The sequence below is a fragment of the Sceloporus occidentalis genome, unplaced genomic scaffold, assembly GCF_023333645.1.
Source record: "Sceloporus occidentalis isolate IW3139 unplaced genomic scaffold, rSceOcc1.0.p SCAF_14, whole genome shotgun sequence".
Lineage (NCBI taxonomy): Eukaryota > Metazoa > Chordata > Lepidosauria > Squamata > Phrynosomatidae > Sceloporus > Sceloporus occidentalis.
The window spans coordinates 7,120,007-7,138,320 of NW_028316994.1; the positions used below are offsets into that span (position 1 = coordinate 7,120,007).

The 18,314-nt window shown below is 39.3% G+C and overlaps 1 protein-coding gene and 1 long non-coding RNA gene across 4 annotated transcripts in view; one reads left to right on the top strand and one right to left on the bottom strand.

Moving 5' to 3' along the window:
• The window catches only part of LOC149303710 (protein shisa-7-like), a 37,864-nt gene extending 32,835 nt beyond the window's left edge, over positions 1 to 5,029 (top strand). For 2 of the 3 annotated variants that reach the window (XM_089481040.1, XM_089481042.1), the window contains one exon: positions 2,522 to 5,029. In XM_089481040.1, coding sequence (XP_089337166.1) covers positions 2,522 to 3,138 — 617 coding nt within the window. In that variant the 3' untranslated portion in view covers positions 3,139 to 5,029. The remainder of the gene's footprint in view (positions 1 to 2,521) is intronic. The other variant, XM_089481041.1, reaches the window with a different exon arrangement.
• A 7,670-nt stretch (positions 5,030 to 12,699) lies between these two features.
• On the bottom strand, positions 12,700 to 18,285 carry LOC149303711 (uncharacterized). The gene is made up of 3 exons (XR_016271974.1): positions 17,749 to 18,285; positions 16,526 to 16,644; positions 12,700 to 13,545 (listed from the first exon to the last, which is right to left on the bottom strand). It is a non-coding gene; the product is annotated as an uncharacterized LOC149303711 (long non-coding RNA).
• Positions 18,286 to 18,314: the final 29 nt, after the last annotated feature.

Here is an 18,314-nt window from a genome sequence, read left to right on the forward strand (position 1 = left end):
GCTGTTCAACAGTGGAACACATTTCCTCAGAGTGTGGTGGAGTCTCCTTCTTTGGAGGATTTTAAACAGAGGCTAGATGGCTATGTGTTGGGGATGCTTTGATTGTGTGTTCCTGCATGGCACAAGGTTGGACTGGATGGCCTTTGTCATCTCTTCCACTTCTGCTGATTCTATGTTTCTATGACTTGAAGGCACATACGCGCGCACACACACAGACACACACACATCTCCTTGATTCCCAAAATTAGTAATTGGTTATCCAATTAGTCCAGGTCTTGATACTGTGAAAGGTATTTCAATACCCCACTTTCCTTAATTTTATATGTTTATATCTGTCAGTATTTTGTCCTTGAATGCTACAAGATTACCCTGTAGCATTCAATCCTCTGCCTTGTTTGCAGAATTTTAGAAGGATCCAGATGATGCCTTCCATTTATTACTTCCCTGTGTTTTCCAGAGAGCCAGTGTAGTATAGTGTCTTGAGTGTTGGACTAAGGCTTTGAGAGATGAGGATTTGAATCTCTGCCCAGCTATGAATATCCACTGGGTAATCTTGAACAAATCTCACTCTCCCAGTTTTTAAAAAAAGGCAATGGCAAACCCCCTCTGAACAAATCTTGCCAAGAAAAGCATGACAGGTTTGCACTAGGATAGCCATAGGTTTGAAATTATTTGAAGGCAAACAATAACAACAACAACATGTTTTCCTGCAGCTTATTCCATAATTTTTTATTCTAAACCAAAAATTTAGTAGGAAGAAAATGTAAAGTTGCAGAGTGCTTTTTGATTAGTAACAGAAGATGTCTTCTATGTGGAAAGATGCTTTATGCAAGAATGAAGGTGGAGACATACATGTGGCTGCCCTGTCACATCTGGATCTAGTTTGGCTTTGAAGGACAATCCATTTGTAGCCTGACCTGATAATTCTCTCTCTTATCTGTTCTTCTGATTCAATGATAGCAAGGCTAGTCAAGACAGGTAGTTCTTAGCTCTTCCTAATAAATGGTCTTCTCTTACAGACTACAAATGGAAATGCATTTCACTTTCCATGCTGTCATGGATATTTGATTGCAAATGCCTGTGGGGTTTTTTCAAGTGAAAATGAAATGAAATATAAAATTGTTCTTAAAACAAAATGAAAGACTAAATTGTGCATATCCTATGGATATGCTTTGCGATGTTCTGCCCACACTAGTCAACCTAATGTAGCTGCTCTTGGTGGGACCATCTGAAGTTCACTAAATACTCTGTATAATTAAGAAGTATACTTATAAAAGTATATAACTAACTTTTTAAAAGTTAGGGTTTTTTGAACTACAGTTCTTTGAATTCCCCAGAGAGCATAGTCAGTGACAAGATGCTGGGTTAGATGAATAGTTAAAGGACCATCTCCTCCTTTATGTTTTGGACCAACAAATACTGTCAAGAGACAAAATACATCACCAGAGGGCCATCCTTTTGCAGAATGTGCCCATGTGACCATGCAGGTTTGGGAGCATGGGATTTGTAGTTCAAAAGCAACTGCTCCAAGATCTGCTGTAACTGTTATAGTGAGCAATAGTTCAAGACTCTGATTTTTTTCTGTCTTAGCATTAAAACGTTTTCCTTCCTTTTTAAAAAATGAAAGATGGGTGTATTAATATAACATTATAATTCAACATAGCTAATGTTTTAAATGTTAATGCTATGTTTAAAAATGATTGTTTGAAAAAAAAAAGATTAGAGCCACTGGCTCTTAGCAACACAGTCAATGGTTAAAGACCAGAACGAGTCTTTTCAAAATTATTTTTGAAACATAACCTTTTAGCATTTGTGCTGTTAGTGTTGTGCCTCTCCTTCAGTTGAAAAGGGTATCTGGGAAGGAGTTTAACAGTTAATAGAAAAAAATAATTTAAAATAAATAAATGGAGTTATCTGATAGCACCCTCCAAAAGCACGAATAATGAATGTATGCCCAGATTAAAAACCCAATCCCTGCAAAAAATAAAATAAAATAGTAACCGATATACAGTTGCTATTCGGCTAGTTTGTTTCTCTGGTTTTATTTTTGGAAATTGCAAATGATTTATTGGAATGTTTTTTATGATGTTTTTAACTTGGTATGTTTTATATTGTATACTGTTCAATGTATCCATGTTGTAACCCGCTTTGATCTTTGGAAAAGCGAGCTAGAAATATACATTATTATTATTATTATTATTATTATTATTATTATTATTATTAGTGTTAAGGGTATTTGCTACTTGTAGAGATTGTTCTGACAAAAGTTGGATTTTCTGCAGGATGAAAAATGACAGTGAACAAAAACAGTTGTCAGTGACTGGATGATGCCGTTATATTGGTATCACATGAAAATATGTGAATGAAGCATGGCAATTCCACTCTGTACACATAAAATGGAAGCACCCTCTCCACTTTTTCATCATCGTGCATTTTATTTCTTTATCTTCTTTTTCTGATTGTCTATTATCTCACCTCCCAATCATCCAATGACATCTTGCTTATTTCCCCTGTCTCCCAGCAGCTGAGAAGGACTTGGATGAATTCTATGCCAAGAGGCGGCATCTTGCCGAATTGACACGAGGGACCCTGCCCTTACATGCAATGAAGATGAACTACGACAGGGATGACTACTCAGAAAAGTCACACAATCCAAGGCGTGTCATGTCACAGGAACACATTCTTTCAGATGGTGGCAGTGGAGGGGGAACATACCGTCCCTCACACTATGACTATACTATTCCACGAGAGCGTGTCATATCTCACGAGCGCCTCCTCTCCCGTGAAAACTTGCATTCTCAAGAGCGCTTGCTATCACCTGAACGTCTCCATCAGCGCACAGGGCCCTTCCAGGAGATGCATTTAGGCCACCAGAAGGCTCTCTCTCAAACCAATGTGTGTGCCAGCAGTACCCCCATGCTTGAGCACCATCACATGATAATGAAGAACTCTCACCCCACCTCCAATAATTCTCCCAAGACAACTGCTCCTTGGGAAGCCAGTACTAGTCAGGCTGCCACACGGCGCCAAGGCTTTGCAGCCAAGAGGCAAAGCACCATTGATCAAGTCCAGTTCCTCCCTGGGCTTCACCCAACCCAACACCTCCCTACTGGAAGTAAGAATGAGGTCACCGTGTGAGATGTCCCTGTTCCCCAACTCAGGTTGATTTGACTTTCCAAGGCCATATTTCTCACTCTTTTGAGCTCCATCCCACCTATTCTTTGGTGCTCACCATTTTTTCTTAGGGTTACCTTCCCCACCTCTTTGGTTTATTTATTTTTTTAGCCCTAAGGCCTCCATCTTGGTTGATGTCAAAGCCCAGCCAGGTCTTTGCTAATGGTGCCATCATAGTCATAACTGTTTTTTGATGATGTCCATTTGACCTGCCAGGTCTTGACAATCTGTGATGATGATGTTGGCTGTAGGGTTCTGGTGATGTCAGTGCTATGTCAAGGCACAATGATATCAAGGCCTGCTTGGTTTCTCAGAGGGCATTGACTGCGCTATATTGGTCAGCTTCTGAAATGTCAAAACGAATAGGTCTCATGGTACTGATGCTGCTGCCATCATCACTGCTGTCCAGATCTGATGATCCCAAGGCTGAATTGATTGTTAGTGACTGGGCATGTGGACCCTTCATGACATCAATAATGTAGCCTTGGTAATAGCTCTGGATGTCACAGTTGCCAGGCCCCACCTGTCTTTCATAATAATAATAATATTAGTGTCATCCATCAACATTTGATGGCATCATTGATGTGGGCCTTGTCTCAGACTTTTGAAGACTGACGACAACACCTATGGATTTATTATGAGGTTGGCATCTTCTGCCTCTAATACTCTAAATGCTGTGAGCTTTGCCAGCCCTTATGGATGCACCATTAACTGACTGATACCATCGACACCAGCAGTGGTGTCAACACTGTGGACTCAGCTGCAGATGATACAAGCGCTGTGGGTCTTGTTGACCTCTGATGTCTTCGCCATCAACATTTGATGGTTTCAACACTGTGGACCTTTGATGACATCAACATTGTGTCACTTGTCAGTTACAGATGATGTCAATGGAGATAAAGGTTTGTCAGTTTATAGGATATAACCTTGCAGTGCATCACATGGACTGATAGTTCTATAAGTATTGTTAGTATTATACAATGTTGGGGCAAATCAATCATGTTGATGTTTGAAGAGGCCTTGTCAACATTTGAAAGTACTGCCAATCTTGATCATTAAGAATAATGTCAAGGTTCCTGTGCCTGTCACCTATTGATGATTTCAGCACAATGGACTCAGCCAGTAGCTACACATATTAAAGTAGCCAGACTTGGCAATGATGCTGACTTTTTGGTGACTTCATCACTGTGGGCCTCATCCAGCATTGTTGGCATCACTGACTGCTTTGAGGTCCTCCACCTTGGATGAAGTCACCTCTCTGGGGCTTCATCTGTTTTACAGTATGGGTCACCATCTTGAACCTGGTCCAAATCTGTACCTTTGTAGGATATCAGGGATACCTGGTCCTGGTAGTGCATATAGTGAGGTCAGGATGTTTTCCTGATGATATGCTTTGCTCACACTGTGGCCAAGTGGACAGATGAAAGCCCCTTCCTCACTTCTTCCTTCAATGCACTTCAAGACAGGAAAAGTGGAGAATGGGGGCCATCTTGTCTTGCTGCATCAAGGTTGGTCAGTGCTGAAGATGTAGGAAGTGGGATGTCATACAATACATGGTCCTTTGCCACTCTCATCCCACCCTTATTTTATAACTCTAATATGTCTCTGCCCATAAAATGATCTGAGGCAGGATCAGGTTCATCCCCTTTTACTGTACATATCTTTATATATTGCTAGCATTCTCTGTCAGTTTTTCTAGTGCTTTTAATTTACTTACCCATCACTGGGGCCATTCATCAATGCCTCCTCTTCAGTTCATGTGATTGTAGTTTTGAAAAAGTCTCAGCTCTTTCAAACACTGTCATGACCAACTTTCCCACAATTCCCCGTTGAGGCTCAGGACTCTTTAAAATTTTACTCTTTTCTAGCTAAATGAAGAGACATAGAAGTATGGCAGACATTTAACTGGTCAGGGTATTTATTTAACAAAAAACAACAATATTTGAAAATAATATTAAAATATTTTGAAATAAATTTTTACTTTTTAAAATAGTATCTTTGTTCCCCAGTCTTAAATTAACATTTTCGAATATATATGGGCTATGTTAGGTGACAGATGTATTTGGAATGAAATATTATTTTCGGCTGCTCCTGTTGTTAATTTCAAATTCTAATTCAGTTTTTCAAATTTAATCTGCACAGTTCATAAGGTATTGAAAACTAGATTTTAGTATTTATTTTAAGCAACAGTTTAATCACTGTGGTTTTTGAATACTGAATATTTTCATTTGAAATACTGAGGGGGTGAAAAGACAACAGTTTCTGGTTTGGTAACTGCCACTCATTCCCATCCAGCCAAGCCCCTGTGGGCTAGTTTGAATGTTAAATTAAGACAAGCTTGAAAGTAATTGAATAAAAAATTATCTAATTAATTATATATATTTTCAATATGATTTTAGAAACTGTGATGGTAACAATATTAATGGGGCTAGTAATGATTAACAGTACATATTATGCTGCTTTATTACCTTTGAGAGGCTGCTATTTTGGGCCATTTTTAGTAATTCTAAATTATTATTTTCTTCAGTGTAAAAGTAATATGTTATAATTAATTTAACTAATTAATTATATATATTTAACTAAACTAATTAACATTAGTATCTTAGCATTGGCACTAACATTTCCAAGCTCTGTGCAGTACAAGACTGAAGGCAGGCAAGCACTGAACAGTGAACTCATCTGTTCCTTCTCTGGTGTAGCTATGAAGAGAAGTCCAAAAGTTTTCATATTAGATTAACTGTAGTTATGTAATCCAGACCCAGGCAAATCCGTGTTTACCTAAACTATTCAAATAATAGTTTCTGAATCTGTATTTCCCTCTCAGTAACATATTGAGGATTGACCACTGTTTAGGTCTGGAAGGCACACTAAAAGATGGTGAATCTAACGTGGATCTTTGATCCATCTCTTCCTTGTTGTTTTGCTAAAGAGAAGGAGAGGAAAACGTGAGGACCAGTGCTTGCCTAGGTTCATTCTTATAATACTAAACTGAGGTCCAAAAAGAGCCATTATTTAAACTGCAATCTTATTCACACTTACCTGGGAATAAGTCTCACTGTATTAAATGGGACATACTTAGGTGTTGATATGGATTGCGTTTCATTTTCTATACATTCTTCAAAAAATGTGTGGCATGAGAAACCTGGCTTTCTTTCATTTTAAAACATGTTGGGAAATAGTTTTTAAAAAATTAGTTTGATAGAGAAAATGATTTAGGCCTGCTACAGACTGCCAAAATAAAGCTGCTTCGGGTCTCTTTGGAGGTATGCTATTTAAATGATGCATGAGTCCTAAGAGTCCGGAAGTCGCGCCAAAGCCAGACTCCATTCCTAAGCACTGGAGTGCAGCTTTGGTGCAGCTTCCGGATTCTTAGGATGTATGCATCATTTAAATAGCATGCCTCCAAAGAGACCCAAAGCAGCTTTATTTTGGCAGTCTGTAACAGGCCTTTGTTTTGTATTCTGTTTTTCTCACTCTGTTCAGACTGGAGAAGAGCTGGAGGGGGAAAAATTATACTAATAAGGAACCAAATTTGAAATCCTCAGTTGTAGATCTTAAATTTCATAAAAACTTGGTGTTGGAATATTTTTGGGGGGGGAGCAATAACAAATTGTGGAGCAGTATTCAAAAACCTGGGGCAGTAGCCAAAAATGTTGCTGCCATGATTTGAAAAGCACTAGATGCTGAAGATTGTGGACATTTATGACTATTACAAATGTAATTGGTTTCCATATATAGATAGATTTCTGTGTTTCGTTTCGTTTTCATTGCTTTATTTTCCCCACCAAACCTTTCCTGCTCCATATTTTAGCATTCTGTTATGCTCGTATGTTACTTCTAGAGATCAGAGGTCTTTGTTCAATTGGAAATAGCCACAAATATGCCTGCTCTTTATTTTAGTCTCTAGCCTGATGGGTCCTTAGTAATTGTACATATCTACACATAGAAGGCCCAAGATGTTGTTCAGGATGCAGCGTTTTACTCCCAGTATCCCCTGGGAAGGCAGATAATGATACTGTTCCAATCTAAAGCCATCTTGTGCACATCTCTGCCTCATTCCTTTCCTTATTACCAACCCCCTTTTTCTTCCCCACCAAAGTCTAAACAAGGGCTAATGACTCCGCCACCCCTTTCTTTTTCTGGGGCTGGTGGGGTTATATTTTTCGTTTTTAAACATCTCAATGCAAAACTTGGAAGAAGGCAATGGCGGGGGTACTCTCACAAAAGACAGAGAACTGCCTGAGAAGATGGATTTTGAGGAACGGACACTTAGCTGGTACATATCCTGAGGAATTGCACTCAGGAAGGATTTAGGTTGAATCAATGCGACATATTTTGTTGCCTCTTGATATCAATAAACATTTCATCTTTTGGGGAACTCTTTTGATGTGGACTCATCCACTGTGCATCCTATGCACATTGTAGAGGATTCTGGGGCCATGCTTTAAATTCATGCTTCAGTCTGCTTCAACTCGGACCCTTTAGCCTTGCTTGCCTACATTAAATGGAATCAGAATTCAAACAATACATGCAATTCAAATAGAAGTAGTAATCCTAGTGAGTTCCTCCTCCTTCATCTATAAGATCCTCCTGTAATGTTCACTTGTTTAGAAACGGATTCTGGCAACATCCATTAAGAAGTTTTGTAGCTTTGGACTGTTTTATTACTTCCAGTTTAGCACTGATGTGGGAATTAGTAACAAATAGGCTATTATTTGCCCATTAATTTATTTCAGTTAATTGCTCCAGTGTCAGTTTCTCTTCCAAACATTTCCAGGAGTGTAGCCATATAGTGTCACAAAGACTAAGAAGTTTTATCTGGCATAAGCTTTTGTGGATTCCAGCCCATGCGTCTGATGAACCAGACTTAGGCCCCCAAAACCTTATGCCCGACAAAACCTCTTCATCTTTTAAAGTGTCACTAGACATTTTTCTTTCGTAATTTGTGTTCCAGCACAATGAGTGTATGAATGCATGTGTGATCAATTACTGGTTTCCTCTTATCATTTAAAAAAAATATTAAATAGTGTCGCTTTGCTATTTAAAAGAAGAAAAGGAAAAAATATTAACAAGAGGCTATCAGTCCTTAAAAGCCTTTCTATCTTTTGGAACAGAAACTAGCATTTTAGACATCTCAATGAAAGCCCCTCATAAGATTCCAAGCAATCTCAGTTCCAAATCTACTGAGAAAGATCTTCAATTTGTTTTCACTACACATTTAAATTACTTTATTTTAAATGCTTTCCCCAAAGCCTGATAAACTGTTGTTTTACAAAGGGACTATGGGCTAGTGATCTGCTGTAGCATTTAGTGTTGGATTCAAATCAGAGAGATCTAAGTTTGACTCTTTGCACCATTTTGGCCCATTTAGTGACTTTGGACCAGACTTATCTTTTGTTTTGTTTTTAATGAGAAAAATGGGGAGATGAGAGAGTTATATACAGCCATTTCTTCCTTACTTGAAGAGTAGGATTAATACCTAATAATCTCTCACAGAATTCCAAGTATCCTCACAAACATATAGTTCTTCACAAATTTACAGTGACTTGGGTAGCAGAAATAGTCAAATTAATTTCTACTCACTTAAAGTGTAGCGTACCTAGGCCTAGTGCAAGTACTACAGTAAGACAGTCAATGTATGTCAATATTTAGGAGACAGGTGTGTATCAGGAAAAGTGGCACAAATCTCAGGTTCATTTTAGAATTCCCTTTTCTTCAGGTTAAACTCAGCTGAGAACTTGGAACAACAGTAACAGACCTGCCCAACCATTAGGCAGAGGGAGGTTGGTGCCTTAGGTAAGAGATGCTGAATGAATGAAAAGACCAGAAATTGGTACAGTAGTTTAACAACAATATACAGTCAGTACTTTGTACCCATGGATTCTGTGTCCATGGATTCAACCATCCACAGCTTGAAAATATTCCCTCAAAAATAAATTCCCAAAAGCAAACCTTGGTTTTGTCATTTTATACAAGAGACACCATTGTATATAATGGGACTTGAGCATCCATGGATGCTGGTATCCATGAGGGGTCCTGCAACCAAACCCCAGCAAATACCACGAGCCTATTGTAGTATTTTTTTTATCGTTATTATTGTGTTTCTAATGACGGGCAGGTTGTGAATGTGGGATTTTTTGACTCAGGTGTCAACATTTCTTGATTGACCTTGCTTATCCTACAGCTTTACGTAGAGAAGGCAGACATTCACTGCTTTGACTCAAGCAGCAAAATGTCTTGGGCTGGTCTTGGGCAGCAGATATATTAAAAGAGATGGATTGCACTCTTAGCTTTATTGACCTAATACTGAATATTTGTAAGACTTCTAACCAATCTGAAGGCCAGCAAAAACCTGAGGAAACATTATGAGGTTTGCAAGAGCAGGAGAAATTCCACACTTTCTTGATCTCCTGGGACAGGTCAAAGAAAAAAAAAATGGGTCAGAAACTTGTGGAAACCATGGCCTCTAGCCCTATAAATGCTAGCTTTTGAAATACAGAAGGGGACATATTTGGAACTTCTGTCATTACTGAAAGATCCATGATAACAGAATGTACCTGATCTGAAGAATAAAAGTGTGTTTGAAGGATATGCTTGTTCAGGGTTATTTCCCATAGTTTACGGCTTTACTGCACCAGTCATGCTTGTAATAAAAACACGGCAAATAACCACGTTTTAGGCAGCCATCACCACACCTCTCGCAATCGCGCAACCAGGGCTGCTGCCCCTATTACACTCTCTTTCTGAATTCTCCCTCAATCTCACTTCCCTGCCTTATATCCTACCCAATATACTTTTAGGAATACTTTTTTTATTCATCTCTTTTTTGTTTGTGTAACTTCGGAACTCTGCAGCCCCAAATTAACTCTGAAAAAGTAAAAAAGAAAGAAAGAAAATAATTAGAAAACTGCAGTTTAAAAACCATCATTTAAAGATGTTTGATTTGCAAACATTCTGCATTTGGATGTTTGATTCTTACAAATGGGTTAGCTGCAATTTCCAGGATTATACTCTTCCAATATAAATCTGGATAGTAGTTGTGACATGTTGTGTTGAACAGCTGGAACCGAGGGCCAGAGTAGTGAACATTATGGGAAAGGTGGGGTTGAGGTAGCAAATAATTCCCGTTTAGTGGTTGTTAGCTTTGGTTTGTGGGCTCACAACATGCAAATTCTACTTTGTTAATTCCCAAGTGCATGATATAGTAGGAGTACTGTAATCCCATCTCATCTCTTTTATTATAACAAGTCATAGGATGCGTCTTCCTAAAAAAAAAAACAAAATGGTTTTAGCAGAATACGTTTATATGCTCCTCACAAAGGAGAGATGGTGGAGTACAGTGTCAATAACCCATGGGTGTGTGAGACAGAGAGATATTGGCCCATCCTATGACAAGTTAGCATTTATTAGAAGAATGTATGTGAGAGAGAAAGACAATTGTGAGGTGGTTTGCATTCTTTGTAGGAATGTATGTGGAAGGATTATTGAAGTTTTTGTGAAGAAAATTTAGAGGGGAGTAGGGAGTGTACATGTTTATGTTTCTTGGTATAAAAGCATTGGCTAATAGGGAAGACTGCTTCCTCTCTTTTGTTGCTGGTTCTAGCTAGCATTTCTCACATCTGTCCAAACTAAGCTTATTTAAAGGGAATTATCTTTCATTATTTTGGGGTGAGGCTGATGCTGCTCTCCCTTTTTTGTGTGATACAGTGAAAATCTTTAGAACAATCTCTTCCTGTGGAATTGCCCTGGAGCTTCTTCCTTTTTAAAGCAGATTTGTATTTTCCATTCCTCTAGAATCAATATGGAGCTTTACTCCTTCTAAAATTCTGCTGAAGATTCCATACTTCAGATGAGAGGAGATCTTTGTGTATGCAAGACTGACCAGATCTTAACCCCTTTTGCTTTCTTTAAATGCCTCCCTCAGTGTAAAATTAAGTTGGTATTTGCCTCCTTCTGGATATTATTTAGTCCCTTCATCTAGAATGAAATAGGACATCTTCTTCAAAAGGCCCTTTGTTTTACAGTTCAGGTGAGCGTGCTAAATTCTCTCCTTCTGGGTTGATTTTCCTCTTTGTCTGTAGTTAGTTCAAACCACATCCTTCCAACTACTTCCAATGTCAAGCTGAGGAGCCCCCTTGTGTGACAAAATTCTGGATAACTTCCATTGCCTGTTGGCATGCATATACATCAAATGCTACATTTTTGTTGATTACAATTTTGCTTTCTTTTGATTTTTAATAATAGAAGAAAAAGAACTGTGTATAATATATATATCTGTATCTGTATTGAACTGAGACTGTTTGGGAGCCAACGGTGTCTCTTTCTGTCATATGCCATTTGACAAAAAATTAAAATAAGCCATACACATGGTCATACCAGTAGACCCAGACCTAGAGGAATCAAGTAATCATCCCATTTCACCAATGGGATGAGAAGGACTTAACTGCGGGTGGGTTTAATCATGAAGAAGACTTAAGTCATGTTGGGAAACCCAACAAAGTTGTATGCGATTCCATACACGAGTATTAGCATCTTGGATTTACTTTTGCATACTTCTCAATTTCCCAAATATTAAACTGTGGGATAGGACCTCTCCCCATCTTGCTATTCTCCTTCACGGAGATAATGTCTATCGAAAAAGGGAGAGGTTTATAGTAATAGGTGAATGACAATGTGCTGGTATGTGCAATGGCTGCTCAGTCAATGTATTCAGTGTGCAAATAACGTGTGTTATTCTTCTAACATGGTACAGAAGATTGTTTTAGGATAGGAAAACAGTAATATGTGAATCCGCTCACAGTGGTTTCTGGAATGGGGGTAGGGGTGGGGAAACAACCCTTCAGTGGGAGCAAATCATGGTCAGCAGTTGAGAAACTGCAAAGCCATTTCAGGTTAGCATACAATGTTGGGAAAGGGGATCCAATCTCTTAAGGGACAGTATGAAACACTTGGCCTAGAAAGCTTACCCATAACCAAGAGATCTCCTGCACTTGCTCATAGGGAGTTACATTCAGTCTGTCATCTCTGTCAGCTTGTTCAGGAGATGTAAAATATGAGATGTTCTCTCTGAAATCACTGCTTCGCTTTTGATGATTGTTCACAGGTATTCTCCTTAGTCCTTTCCCACCTTCGCTTCAACTCCATGTGCCAACATCACTCTACTGCTATAGCACTGAAGTCCATTGCTGGTGATCCAGCAGCAATACAGCTCTTCTGTACAGAGTGGACTCATTCAAGTGCTTTTGCTCACCTGCCCACTTCTGGGAAAATTTAGGATAGCAACCTTTATACACTGGAATGGGGGCAAAGCAAAATTATGGTGAGAACAAGCTTTTCTCTTGAAAACTGCACATGGTAGGTAGTTCCTTCATCCTCTTCCTGACATGTTAAAGAAGGTGGAGAGAAGAGGGGGTCCTTAACCCAATTCTGACCCATTCATAATGACTTCAGTTATATTTTGCTCCATACGGAGAAGAATAATGAGGTCCCTGTATCATTTTATCTACATATAGGAAAATGGCAGAGTGTGGAGAAGAACAGACTATTCGGGGGGGAGGGGGAAGCCAAACGAAATGAATAAGGCTGTATCTACACTGCAGAAGTTTAATACTACTTTAACTGTCATGCTCCATCCTATGGAATCCTGGGATTTGTAATTTGTTGTGGCACCAGAGCTCTCTGACAGAGAAGGCTAAATGTCTCACAAAACTACAATTCCCAGAATTTCTGCAGCGCAGGTGCAGCCTAAGTCAAGCAGAATTTTCCAGCTTTCTGGCATAGCCTCCAAATCTATTTTGCTGTAATCAAAATGTTGAGAAAAGGAAGATTTACAGAACTGCCTGCCACATGTAGTTTGCCTTCATTCTCCTATAGGCATACCATCTGTTGCCCTCCCCTACTTCTTTCTCATAATCAAAAATAATATTGCACACAACTTTCTGGACATCAGATTTACAATGTAACCCGATGGATGTTTACTCAGAAGTCAATCCCACTGTGTTCAGTGAGGTTTACTACAGGGAAGTGTGTATAGGACTGCAGCCTTTATCGGATACAATCATATGCTATGTACAGCAAGCAAGCAAACAAAAATGTTACGAATGACTACAAAACTGAATGAAATCAGGCTTCATTCAGTTGGGGTTAGAAGCAAAACTCTACAGTATCTGGACATATTTCCCACAGGCACAAGAGTTGATGTTGTTTAAGGGAAAGATCCATTTGTTAAAAAGGTTCTCTTGCTGTAATTTTGTTTTTTGTTTTTCAATAAACTGATGTTTCCAGCTGTTCCTGGTGGATCTTTTCTCCCCATTGATGAGTAACGATGTTATATATTGATGGTTCTTCAATGGCGGCTTAACTGGGGATCACCTAGCGTTGAGACAAAAGTTTAAATAGGGATTTCTCATCTTGCACCTAGAAACTACACTTCTATACTGGTCAAATGCACACCCTGGTTCTGCCTCTATGAGGCAAAAGAAGAACATTGCTATTTCAGCTTACATATTTTGGGCATCCTTAAAGAATAAGAAATTGTTATATGTGAGGTCGAAGGCTTTCATGGCCGGCATCCATAGATTTTTGTGGGTTTTTCGGGCTATGGGGCTATGTTCTAGAAGAGTTTGTTTCTGACATTTCACCAGCATCTGTGGCTGGCATCTTCAAAGAATGCATTCTCTGAAGATGCCAGCCACAGATGTTGGTGAAACGTCAGAAACAAACTCTTTTAGAACATGGCCCCATAGCTCGAAAAACCCACAAAAAACTGTCATTATATATTTTTACTTAAAAAGCAACAACCAAAAAAATTGATTTTACTCATTATGTGTGCATCTTTCCCAAGTCCCGTAAATTTAATGAGGTGGAGCCATATAACCAAGTGTTTTTATGTTAAGAGGATTTAAAAGAGTAGCTATATTAATATACACTTTCCAGAATTTTAATACCTGATAGTAGAATAATGGGTTTATATGCAACTTCAGTGTTGAGAACAGGGTGTGTGTGTGTGTGTGTGATGGAGGTAGGAGTGGGGAGAAACACCCCCCATGCCTTAGCTTAGCCTCCTATGTAAAAAAAACCCTCTTAAAAGATTAATATTGCATGTTGCTCACTTTGTTCCCATTTACCATATGGGAGTTGCTAACAGGAGTAAAAATCCTTTGTCCAAGTTAATTTGTCATGTGAATGCTAATTTAACAATGTATTTGTTTAACAAATTATTACCTGCTCTCAAGGATGCATTTACATAAACCCAGTCTGTCAAAACAGAGGAAAACACCATCAATCAAATCAAAGTTAATTGTCTTAAAGAATGAATAATTGTCACAGAGAGGAAAAGTGGTAAGTAGCTATGTTCAAAAATGTTCAAATGAAGCCAATTAAAAGGCCAAAAGCTTGAAAACCTATGCTTTCTTTCAGTTCTCAAAATGTCCTAAATACTGACCATACCACGTCCATTAATGAAACTGTTAGTTAGGTTTGTGTATTTTTATTAATGCAAAGTTTGCAATGTAAGGTTTCTGCTCTAGGCAGAGCAACCCATGGTTTAAACAGGGTGAGGGAGCCTCATTCCACAAACTCCAACATTTCACATAAGAAAACTGGGAAACGTGGCCAAACACCATCAGAACATGGTCAAAATGGCAAAAGTTACTAATGAGGAAGAATACACAAGCTAGGAGAGGCTGCAGCAGTTTGCTTTTGCCTGAGCCTACAAGGAAAGGCTTGCTCTCCTCTGCTGCTTTGAGTGCAACCTACTTTGGCACTTTGAACTTATGTCTGTAGTAACTGAAGTGAGCTGAGGACAACGGAGGAAAGGAGTAGCAGGAGAGAGAAACTGGGACATTTTAAAAGCAGTTCAAAAAGTGGGATGACAGAAGATTAATTGGGACTGTTCCTACAAAACAGGGGCAGTAGGTGGTTATGTCATCCCAATATAGCAGGGTGAGAAGCACCCCCTGTTTAAGCCACAATGACTATTAGCACAGCTTCATTTGTTATAATAATGAAATCCAATAATGAAATACAACCCTAAATATTTTGTTTCCTTTCTGTATACGTGGACTAATTTCTGAAATTCTAGCCTTGGACCATCAACAGCCACAACACCCTCTTTTTAATTCTGTGCTAGGAACATATATAGATATACTATTCTAAACATCTTGTATTGTGTCTTGCAATTCTAGGTGTGCAGCAACAATAACAGATCCTATGTATGTGTCCAATGACACTTAGCCTGCATCTGCACTGCAAATATAATACAGTTTGGCACCGCTTTAACTGCCCTGGCTCCATTCTATGGAATCCTGGGGTTTGTAGTTTTTTTATGTCACCAGAGCTCTCTGACAGAGAAGGCTAAACAACCCACAAAACTACAAAGCCCAGAGTTCCATAGCATTGAGTCATGGCAATTAAAGCCATATCAAACTGTATTACTTGTGCAATGCAGATGTAGTCTTAGGATTCTTCCACACAAGGCCCATTCTTGCAGCAGTCATGCAATTAATAATAAAATGCATGTTGTAATGTTCTTAGTTAGCCAGATGTTCCTCTTTTCTTAGCACCTAAGAAAGGACAGCATTTTTATTTTCTTCTTTGTTTTTTAAAATACTATTTAAAAAATCAAAACCCTAAAAACAGATGTCACATCATCAAGTCAATGAAACCAAAACATTTTTCACTCCCATACACTGGGACTGGAACTTTAAAAAATTAAAACATTGGTAATTATCATTATTTTTTCCATTTTGCACTTTATGAGGGGATTTTTAGTTTTAGCGCAACCTTGCACTACATGAGAATGGGAATGGCTATTTGAGATGCACATGGTCTGAAGCTGAGTTTCTCACATCCATTCTCAGCGCTCTGTTTACTACTTACCAGCTACAGAAAAGCTGTTTCCAAATTTTGACCCCTGTACACAGAATTTTGCCCATATGTCAGTAATAATCTGTATTTACTGCAGGTTGTCCCTTCAACATGGGAAAGAAATAAAGCAGAATATGGAAAACAACAATAAAGTTATGTTGGAAATTGGAGTGAGCGTATGAATGTCCATCAGGCTTGGAAGTGAACCAGCACCAACCAGACCTATCATCATCCTTGAAGGAAAATAGCTCAACAATGTACAAGTGTTGAGAGTTCAAGTATTTCACATGTATTTTAAGGATTTTACAGAATCTGTCATTGCCACAAGTACCTCCCAGAGATTTCATTTTCAAAGGGCACAGTTAAAGTCACTCCAGCTTTCCATGTTAATGGATAGGGATCAGGGATTACAGAGTTTTGTCACTGTTTTCCCTTTACAGCAGAGGTGTCTCCTGAAAAGGTTCAGGGCAAACAAGAATTTTACCTAGGGCAGTTTTCTTCATCATCACGTTGCGCAAAGCTCCTGCATGTTGAATTTCTTCTTCTTACAATTATATTACGACTGTCCCAGATGTCATGTTTTTATGCTGCACACACGCAAAACTGTAATTTGTGGACACAACGAACACATTTCAGGAGATTGTACACATCTGATCATTTAAGGAAGTAGGAATAGATTGCAATTCTCTGTTGCAAATATGGACAAGTTTCACTGCCATATACCATTATGCACTATTACGCTTGGTAAACAACTGATGATGGAATACATTTTTCCTTCCTCACTAGCCATCTTTTTTGACAAACATGTCACATATGATACAGCAGTCCCTGTCAATGTGCTTATCCCTGGCTATGACATGCTACCTGTCCTGTATTAAATACTGCTAATATTTGAGATTACCTTTTCCTTCAGATATGACTGGCTGAGTTAATATCTGTCTCCGCACCTCATTAACATTCAAGATTATCTCCCCGAGCAAGCAATTTGCATATATCATCTCATTAGTATTCCTCAGCAGCTAATCTGGGTTCAGGCTGTGCTTAGGGTCCTCCCGCTTCTGCTAATGCATTAATATTCAAGCTTACTTATAGCAGGGCTGTCAAACATGAAACTCCAGGGGGCTGATTAGGTCTCTTGGGGTTTCTAGCACAGCCTGTGGCACCCTTACAGCAGTTCACCTAATACAGCCACCCCTGTATGTGGTGGTAGGCTCCACATTAAACAGGAATATAGAGGAATAGCACAAGGAAAAGCCTCAGTTGTTCCATGAGGATCTGATGAAGATGATGATGGTTCTGCACCCTGCCCCTGAGACACTTCCTCACAGTCAATGGCAAGGAACCACTTGGGGTGGGAGTGATCCTCAGGGATAGGAACTGAGGAGAATCAGTATTTATTGAGGTAGAATTATGCACAAAGGAAAACCTTCACTTCCCTGTGGTTATAAGAAGCACTGCTCTTAATTCTTTAACTTCAGCAAAGGAGGGCACAGGTATAAGGAGCTCAGGTGGCACAGTGGTTAAATGCCAGTCCTGCAGACACAACGTTGTAAGTTTGATCCTAGAGAAGGGCTCCAAGGTCCACTCAGCCTTCCATCCTTTCGTAAGTCGGTAAAATGAGTACCCAGCTTGCTGGGGGCAATTGGCTTATGCATTGTATATCGCTTAGGGAGTGCTAGTTAACTGATACACAGCATAGAAATGTACTTGCTATTGCAGGTAGTCAGCATTTGAAATATGTCCAGGGAGAACTCCAGGTTTGGGACAGCTGAGGATCTTCAAACACGTGGGTGGTATGCCCCTCCTCAGGGGGGTGGAAAGATCCAGGGGCGGTGAGGGAAAATGGAGGCAGCAGGAAACAAAGTACTGATGTGCAAGAAAGACAAGGGGAATCAGCGGCCTTTAGGGCCATGGTGCAGATGAGGGTTGCACAAAACTTCATTTCAGGGTCTCTTAAAACCACAATGCAGCCGCACTGATCATTGCATGTGGTCTTGTCTCCCACTCTTCATCTCTCACTGGTGGTGACAGTGGCAGTGGAAGGGGTTAGAGCATTCGGCAGTGGGGGAGAAGAGGCAGCAAAAAGGAGCTTTCAAATTTGGTAGTCCCTGCTTAAGCTTTGTGAGCTTTGCCCAGTGAATGTGTAGGGACCACTGTAGTTTTGGCACTACGAAAAAATACCATTAAGGGACATTCATGACATATGGAATGGACAGACAAGAAGTGGCTCTTAAGAAAACTGGTTTCTACCAAATACAGTCTGCCCTTTTTTT